At 34.0% G+C, this 8,714-nt stretch overlaps 2 protein-coding genes across 2 annotated transcripts; both read right to left on the reverse strand.

Moving 5' to 3' along the window:
* Window positions 1–235: 235 nt before the first annotated feature.
* On the reverse strand, window positions 236–3,185 carry LOC18009255 (ER membrane protein complex subunit 10). The gene is made up of 9 exons (XM_006391506.2): window positions 2,753–3,185; window positions 2,572–2,634; window positions 2,393–2,488; window positions 1,948–1,995; window positions 1,732–1,803; window positions 1,033–1,091; window positions 764–854; window positions 521–681; window positions 236–409 (listed from the first exon to the last, which is right to left on the reverse strand). Exons 1-8 carry the CDS (start codon window positions 3,074–3,076, stop codon window positions 553–555), a joined length of 882 nt encoding a protein of 293 aa, XP_006391568.1. The 5' UTR covers window positions 3,077–3,185; the 3' UTR covers window positions 236–409; window positions 521–552.
* A 1,305-nt stretch (window positions 3,186–4,490) lies between these two features.
* LOC18009343 (membrane-associated protein VIPP1, chloroplastic) lies at window positions 4,491–8,483 on the reverse strand. The gene is made up of 11 exons (XM_006391507.2): window positions 8,223–8,483; window positions 7,733–7,842; window positions 7,501–7,611; window positions 7,316–7,380; window positions 7,150–7,231; window positions 6,586–6,660; window positions 6,174–6,244; window positions 5,968–6,050; window positions 5,405–5,469; window positions 5,128–5,202; window positions 4,491–4,776 (listed from the first exon to the last, which is right to left on the reverse strand). The coding sequence occupies exons 1-11, from the start codon at window positions 8,356–8,358 to the stop codon at window positions 4,660–4,662; spliced, it is 990 nt and encodes a 329-aa protein (XP_006391569.1). The 5' UTR covers window positions 8,359–8,483; the 3' UTR covers window positions 4,491–4,659.
* Between the last annotated feature and the right edge of the window lie 231 nt (window positions 8,484–8,714).

Below are 8,714 nucleotides of genomic sequence, written 5' to 3' on the forward strand. Positions count from 1 at the left end.
TATATGTATTTGAAAAAAAAAAAGCAAGAGAGTAATTGAACTTTACTTCAATGGTAGTTTATAGAAGCCAAGTTTGATGGATAAGATGCTTTCTCTCGTGGCCTTTAATTACTCTACCTTCCCTTAAAATAAGTAACAAACTCAGGCAAAAAAAAAAATAAAAAAAATACAAGCTGATTCAAGCTATAAGTCAAAAGTAAACAAAACAACACATGAAGCCTCAATGTCTTCGTTCTTAAGATATCAAGTTCAGATATTTTTGATTTCCCATTTGTTGCGGACAAACAAAAAGATGGAGAGTTAAATCTAAAGGTTACATAAAACTATATGATGAATATATGGTTTACATGAAGACACTGCTATAACACATAGATCTGTTGAATCTTCATCTCTTACTAGTTGCATTCAGCTGCAAACAACACAAGCTCACAAATCAGATTCGAATTTTACAACTCACTTTAAACACAGATATATAAATGAATTCACCTAGGATCATAGGAAATTGCGGCATGCTCTCTACCTTTGATTGCGTTGCGTGAAGTGAAAGTGGAATCATCTTCTCCTGGCTGCTTGCTGCACTTGTGTGCCTCCTGCTAGTCCACCCGTTTGTTCGTCAGCCATATTTGTTGCTTGTGTCACGGCGTTCATCACTACGAGTCCCAATGGTATCAAGTACATCCACTGAAATGTCATAAGAAATTTTAAATGAAGACATAAAACACAAGAAAGCATCAAAAGTTTTTTTTTTTACAGTATTACTCACATATTTCGCCCAAAATGATTTCTCTGGTGGTGGTTCAACTTCGCCCTCGGCATTCTCGCTTCCTAGAATCTCCTCAGTGAATATTGGGGTTCTGTAGAACAGTCATGTAAGGATGATACTAATAAATAAAAGAAGTTATTGGTGGAGTCTGGAGTGGAGGAAAAGGTTTATTGATATTGATGGTACGTATAACACACACGTCGAATAGTGGTGTGCAGGCTTGTGCAAAGTTAAGCTAGAGGAAAAAAAAAACACAATAATTGTTCTACCTTGGTGCTTGCTCACTACTCTTCAGAATTGTGTGGGAGTTGAAAGACCATTTTGCTGGCTACAGTAAGGGGAAACAAAGATGAATTAGATCGTATAGAAAATGAACATCAACAGCTATCACAAACATGTAACCTTCTTCCTCCATAAATTCAAGGTTTGAGATTTCAGTTGGGACAAGAAATTTAATAGAACCCGAGGTCAGATTTTTATGACACTTGGAGAACCATGCATCTCCTACCCTGTATACTCGGGAAAATGGTAAACTCGAATCAATCCAAAACCAACGATTATCCTTCCATTCAACCACATCCCAAAATCAGACACCCTACGCTCATCACTTTAAACAACACCCAAAATCACACAACCGTGGAATGTTTACAATGATCCTAGGACCATACTACCACATTTCTTATCATCGTAAGATATTTCCTCATGAGTGTTTTTGCGGATTTATCAACGTTTTACAGAAACGGTTACAGATAGTCCAGTTCTGCTAAAGATACATAAGTAATATAGAGAAAAAAGGTGCAATACCATACTAAGAATATTATTCGACATATGTTCAATCACACATAAATTGGCAGAAGGATAAATAAAGATTCAATTACATCATCTGTGCATTCACCAGCCATGTTCTAATTTTATCAGTTAGAGTTTGGAGAAAAAAAGGTAAAGATGGGATAGTAATCTCCACTTACAAGTTTGAACTGTCGAGGATATTGACACGCCCCAAGAGAACCATAACTAACTGCCAAGATGTTGGCACCTTCCTGCAATCGGAGACAATACAGCAAGTGAACAAACCGAGACTAACTGTCTTAAATCATATTCGTAGTCACAATTTTTTCTGTCATTAACAGAGTAGTTATATGCTAAGGTGCAAACCAAATTTTGAGCTCAGAAATATTTTTTACCATGTGTATAACGAAATGCTCATCCAAGCCATCCCGTGGTAGACATCTCTGTAATCAAACAATTATATTGTCTTAAAATCAGACACATAACCTGATGGAAAAGCGAGAAACCAAATTACAAAAGACTGACTTCAATAATTCTAAGGAGTCTTGGTTGTCTTTCTCAGTCTGGCCTAGAATCAAGTTTGCATGTGATTTAGAGAGCTACTAATCATTTCATTGAAAACCAATTTAAACAAACAAAGCGCTCCTATCTCGAAAGAGTTGAAATGGATAGACTATTATTAGGAAAATGTAACTTAGTAGGAGTTTAATATGTGAGACTACATGAACAGATCTCAATATAACAGCAGCCACCATGGTTACAAAGAACCAAACTTGAGGCAGAAATCACAAAGCAAACTGAAAAAAGAGTAATTAACATAAAATGTTGACATTGACTTACAGCTCTCACTGATGCAACCACAAACTTTTTCCCTGGTGGACTGATCACATTAGATGGAACTCTAATCCTATAAAAGTCATCTCCTTTCAGCAGATTCTACAAAACGGGTTCCAACAAAATCATTATATCTCTTGACTCAGGTCGTGGAGAAAAGAAAAACAAATCTTTAGTATATTTACTTTGAATGTATCTTTCTCTTCAGCAGAGAAACCATTCCTTGAGAACCTTAGCTTTGTTAATGTCTGCATCCACAAAGATCAAGACTTTACATGACTATAAGCAATCTAAACTGAATCTCAAGCAATGTGATTAAAAAAACCAAACACGAAACTCATTAAGGATCAAGTTAAGGAGCAGAACCTTTCCGCCATGGCTCCATGTCTTGAGACGAGCTGAGAAAGTGCCGGCGATGGAGAAATCAGAGTCTCCGAAGGCATGTTCGAGAGTGAATTGGACTTTGGAATCCAAATCTGGATCCGAATACCTTTTCCGGATAGTCGGAGTCTGTTGGTGTTGCGGAGAAGAAGACGAGGGAGAAGAAGAAGTGTATAGCTCGGTAGATTGGGGTTTTGCTCCTTCGAGACCAAACTCATCGTCGTCGACGAGGAGCTCGTCTGATTGGAAAGAAAGGGAGGAAGAGAAGATGAGAGAGGAAAGAAAGAAGAAAAGTGCGAGTTTCGCCATTGTTGCCGGCGAAGGAGTTTTGTTTTCAAGTTTGACTGTTTAGAATCAAATGCTCTCACATGCTCCTCTTCCCTTAACCAAAATTCTCAAAAACCGCTCTTCTGAATTTAGCGATACATGTAAAATCTTTATCTAGTACATAAATATTTGATATATTATAAAAAGTACACCGTAACCGTACTATTTAAAATGATATACATCATCAACAGTAACATGATATAATATGGGTTTCTCAAAAAAATTAAACCAAAGGTAAAAAGGTAAAAAACTTACATGTCAGCAACAGTGAAATGAACATTTATCATAGGACAATTCTTAGATTCATCCATAGGATAAATTCATTCATTCCCTCCCTCTTAATTTAGCCAATAAAAATCTATCATATAATAAAATCAATTAAAGTAACTTATCAAAATAACATATTTCAAATATATTTTTTTAAAATAAGAAAAAACTAAAGCTTAATTTGGAAATAGTGAACCCAAACATAATATTAAAGTTTATGATGAATTATTTTTAATAAAATAATATTTTTACATAATTATGTGTTTTATTTTAAAAATTTAAATGAAAAAAACTAAACCCTAAAAATGAAATAGTGAACCCAAATATAATATTAAATTATTTTTTTAATGGAAAAAACTAAATCCTAATTTGGAAATAGTGAACCCAAACATAGTTTATGTAAAATTAGTTTTAATAAAAAATATTTTTACATGATTATTTGTTTTATTTTTGGAATTTTAAATAAAGAAAAACTAAAACCTAAATTAGAAATAGTGAATCCAAGCATAATATTATATTATATTTATATTTATTTTTGATAAATATATATATATATATATTTGTTTTATATTCAGAATTTTAAACTCTGATCTCTGAATTTTAATTTTTAAATCCAAAATTCTAATTTTTATACTCTAAATCATAATCTATAAACTTTAAAAAAATTAAAATAAAAACTAAATCGTAAATTCGAATCTTTATATATATTATTTATATATATATAATTAACAAAATATTTGATTTTATATATATATAAAATTATGATCACCCCTAGGGGTGAATCCCAGAATTTTCCTTTATTACAAGATCATTTTCCTAATTTTGTTGTCATGTGTATAATTCTTCTTGACTCACTCATGATAATAATGCTTGTTGATCATTAACAATAACAAGATATAATATGGGTTTCTCAACAAATTAAACCAAAGGTATAAAGGTTAAAAAATTACATGTCAGCAACAATGAAATGACCATTTATCACAGGATCATTTCCTAATTTTGTTGTCATATTTATATTTCTACCTGACCCACTCATGATAATAATGCTTGTGAATATTTTATTTTTCCTCCAAAAAAAATAAAATTCGAGGTGTACCCAAAAAAAAAAAAACTGACGGCAAAACCAGTGGATTCTGATGAAAATGCAATTTAACCAAACTGTAAATGGGGATTAGATAGCCGGATATATACTCATTACCCAAACACATGCTTTCTGTGTTTTTTTTTTTCTCTACAAGAAAGAAGATAGTTTACACAAAGAACTTAACCAGTAACAACAACTCAGAAACATCCGATGCCTAAAACTCATTAGCCTTCCTTCGTAGTTCGTTTAACTCGTTCTCGATCTCTGAGTCCTTGAAAGGGTATCTCGTGGTTGCTGCGACGGTGCTTCTCCCTGGAGGAAGCTCTCCTTTCTGCTTCATATATCATATAAACAGAGATTAACTATACGATGTACTGTATATACGACAAACTCTATCTCAGAGTGAAGTAGGACATAGTTTCTGTATCTTAGTAGCAAATTAGGATATAGTCAAATATGAAAACAAGAGGAGCGAAATGTAAACAAGGAAGTTTTTCTGTTTTCAGAAACCAGTTTACAGGTGAGATTTTTACTCGATAAGAAACCAATTCGATAAGAAACCAATTCGATCGTTTCAGTTTTCAGTAATTTGGAATGTGATAGCTTGTGAACGCCATATTTTCAGGGAGTCATGAGATTATAGACTGAAAGGAACAGATAATGAGACCTGCGTATTACAAACCTTTGAGCTTCCGGACAACTCTTTCTTCAAGTTTGTAAGATCATCATCAACAGATAAAGTTTCAAGCATTTGAAACTGCAAGTCACAAAGAAGAACAAGTTAAGGTCAAGATGGTTGTATAAATACAGGTTCTTCTCCTGCCACAAATAAAACCAATCAAACATACAGTAAACCAGATTGCGCTAATCAATGCTAGATTATACCTTTGAAACCAATTTACAAGAGAAAGATTCTCCTACTAAAAATAAACAAAATAGACAAGAGATTGACAACCAACCTTCCCCTCCAGTTCATCGGTTCCAATCTGAGTAAGAGCATCTGCTTCAGACTCCATAGCCATCACTGTCAAGCATTTATAGATTTTAAACTATACCAGAATAATCATACATCAAAACGACGAATGTAGGCTATGTCAAAAAATATAATTTCTAACTTCATCTGATACAAAAAGAACAAGGGGAATATTCCTGCAGGGACTAACATAAATGAACCCCTTCTTGAAAACAACAAAAGGTTCGATATTCACCAGAACATAAACAAATTGCTAGAAATAGCAGAAGGAAAGAAAAAAGTCAAAACAAATCCAGTGTCAGTTTGTTTTGGATAGATATGCAATCTCATTTCTATCTCGTTCCTAAACAATAAATAATTCGGCTAAGTAACTAAACACTAATTCCACACCCACTGTTTCTCATGTCACCCCATCCCCCAGGTGTTAAGTAATCTTGGAAAAATTGGAGACTGAATGGGCAAATTATTCTTCTCCTCCTAAATAATTACTGTCATTGCTGCATAGGTTTATTTAAGTTTTATACAGTTTGTAGGATTAAGAGATCTTACCTTTCTCCTCCATTTTCTCAAAGGCTGAAAGAGCACCGCTGGTATTCACTGTCCCTATCATCTCTTGCACTTTGGTTGCAGTCCTACCAGGAATTTTTAAAAAAAAAAAATGTGACAATATATATTATATAATATCGAGAAGAAGTCTTTATGGATAACCATCCCATAAAAGATGTAAAAAAAGATGATAGCATAATGATACAAACTTAGCAGTGCGAGCACGTGCAAGGAGCGTATCTTTCTTTGCTTTTGCCTCTTGTATCTTACTCTCCAAGAGCTGCAAGTGCAACAACAAACATTTTACAGAAGTCAATTTTCTAAGAACCAAACTGTTCTAACAATTTCAGATAAAAATAAGCATTCACGGCTAATGCATCTTCTACGTCATGTCCGTACAGATACAATAGGTCCTTAGTCACTAAAAAAGTAAAAAGCGATACTTATTATATGAACCTTGGACAGCGACGTCATAAATTGAACATGGTCCCTATGTCTAAGCCATTCTAATGTAGTGGTGGCATGAAGAAAACGAATATATATGATTCTTTAGTTTAATGAGTAAAATGCACTGAAAAAATAGAGTGGGACAAAATATAGATAAAAATGTTAATAACTAACCCTTGTATTTGAAACAAGATTGTCGACAACACCTTTTTGCTGATCTAGTTGAGTTTTCAGAGCAGTAGCGTTGTCCTGTTAAGATAGAAACGTGAACAAATAATTATTTCAGTACCAAAAGTTCTAAGACGAGAAGATTGTTTTTGTATATGTAACTTTCAACAGTTAGACCATAGTGTTACATAAGTCTAAATTCTTTTTCTGTTCTGACACTGAAATCACCTTAACAAACTCAAAACACACGACAATTTTAAGAAATACTCGTAATTAAAAACACTGCCAAGAGCTATTGCATATAAAGGATGATTACCACAATGTCAACATTTCAGACAACTATTAGAAGTTACTTAGAGAGTCATGAGAATTACTTTATGCTTGGATATCTGATTTTTTTATTTCTACATTCACCACCTCCTTTCTAAACTTTGCAGAAAACCTAGAGATCAGCCTCAAATGGCATGAAGCGTCAAACGATTACATCACATGCTTCTTTTTATTTTTTGGAACAAGCACACTTAATAAACAGAAAACTGATCAATAAGAGAATGAATATAGATAACCTACAGCAAAAGACTTTCTTCGTTTAAGGGCTTCACGTGCAAGATCCTCATCTCCTTTTGCAAGAGCAAGTTGTGCCCTTTTGTACCTATTTAAGCGTGTAACATGTAAGAATGATCAGCTAAATCAAGTTTAAGTAAGAAAGCAAGGGTCCAGGCGAAAACAAACATACCAGTCATCAGAAGATTGTTTTGAAGCTTTATATTTGTTCTCCAACTGCTTTTGTGATGCTAAAACCTTTAGTCACATTGATAACACACAAGTTAGCTAATCTTCAAGATTATGAACTCTCAGAAAGAGGGCCAAGCCAAAACATATGGACATGTATATAGTTTTTTTCAAGAGTAAGAAACACACCTGTGCAGTGGCTTGCCGCATCTTTGTCAAATCACTATTCATTTCAATCACAGTTTGCTCCAGGATTTTCTCCGGATCTTCGAAGGAGCTTATAAGTGCATTTGCATATGACTATGCTTATTCAAACAATAACAAACATGAGATCCGATTAATGAACTTCAAACGCATTAAAAATCTACACGAAAGAAATAAACTCGACTCTCAGATACAGAACTAGCATAGTTACAAGTACCTTGACCACCCTAGAAAATCGTTCAAATAGATTCATCGTAGCACCATGACCATGGCACTTCAATCTATTTGCACAAGCTAATCTCAGCTCGTTCACTCTCAAAGCTCCACCTTTCACAGAAAGAAACAAAAAACAATAATCCTGTTCAGTCTGTATTTCAACTTGAGTCCATATAGCACCGAGTACAGAGAAAATGTAACCACAATTTCACCCCCAAAGAGTAATTCTGAAGCATGATAAAACCCTATTTATCTTTTCTTTGTGAAAGAGTTGACTCTACTCGAGAACTAACAATAAAAAATAAACAAACCATACACAATAAATAACGATGGCTTCAAATTTTACTTCCATTCACTTCTTTCAGAGTAAATCCAGATAGCAGCACTATTTTGTCTCTCCGGTTTCCGAGCAATCAAACAGCCGCGCAAGCTAATCAAACGAAGAGAAAGCACAAAATCGTGACGCGATTAGAAAAAGAAGTAAGACGCACCTGAGTTTCCGAAGAAGGATGATCTAAGAGGAAGTACCCTGAGGGTATAAGGGCGATTAGAAGTCGAAGCGGAGGAAGAAGCAATAGGGCGGAGAGGAGGGAATAATCCGGCGACTGGTGAAGCTTTTAGAGCCATTTCAATGGCGAAAAATGAAGAGAAGACGCGAGGGGGAGATTTTTTTTTTTTTTTTTGTCTATGGCGTCTCTTCTCCTTCTCTCGGTTCGCTTCTGCTGATTGGAGGTGTGTTTGTGGTGTCGGAGGCAACCAGATGTTGTTGCTATTTTTTTTTTCTTTTTTTTATGTTTTCCATCGTTTTGGTTAAAATTACATATATGATTTGTTTAGAAGAATAATCTCGCGTACTCATTCTGCATTATAGAAATTCTCAAATTTCCTTCTTATAATATTTAATTTATTTTTAATTTATTTTAAAACAAAAAAAAAGAAAAACGGTCAAATATTTGCAGGTTTTTACTAAAATTTCATATTTA

Source organism: Eutrema salsugineum, unplaced genomic scaffold (assembly GCF_000478725.1).
Source record: "Eutrema salsugineum unplaced genomic scaffold, Eutsalg1_0 scaffold_9, whole genome shotgun sequence".
Taxonomy (NCBI): domain Eukaryota; kingdom Viridiplantae; phylum Streptophyta; class Magnoliopsida; order Brassicales; family Brassicaceae; genus Eutrema; species Eutrema salsugineum.

Bases quoted from the DNA above. Each gene is read 5' to 3' on its own strand.
- LOC18009255 (XM_006391506.2), bottom strand. From the start codon at position 3,076: ATGGCGAAACTCGCACTTTTCTTCTTTCTTTCCTCTCTCATCTTCTCT. The intron at 1,996-2,392 runs GTAAGTCAATGT...GTTTGATTACAG, and splicing joins TGGTTGCATCAGTGAGAGCT to AGATGTCTACCACGGGATGG. The intron at 682-763 runs GTGAGTAATACT...ATGACATTTCAG, and splicing joins AATCATTTTGGGCGAAATAT to TGGATGTACTTGATACCATT.
- LOC18009343 (XM_006391507.2), bottom strand. From the start codon at position 8,358: ATGGCTCTAAAAGCTTCACCAGTCGCCGGATTATTCCCTCCTCTCCGC. The intron at 7,843-8,222 runs GTGCGTCTTACT...TTTCTGTGAAAG, and splicing joins ATCCTTCTTCGGAAACTCAG to GTGGAGCTTTGAGAGTGAAC. The intron at 7,612-7,732 runs GTACTTGTAACT...GAATAAGCATAG, and splicing joins GATTTTCTAGGGTGGTCAAG to TCATATGCAAATGCACTTAT.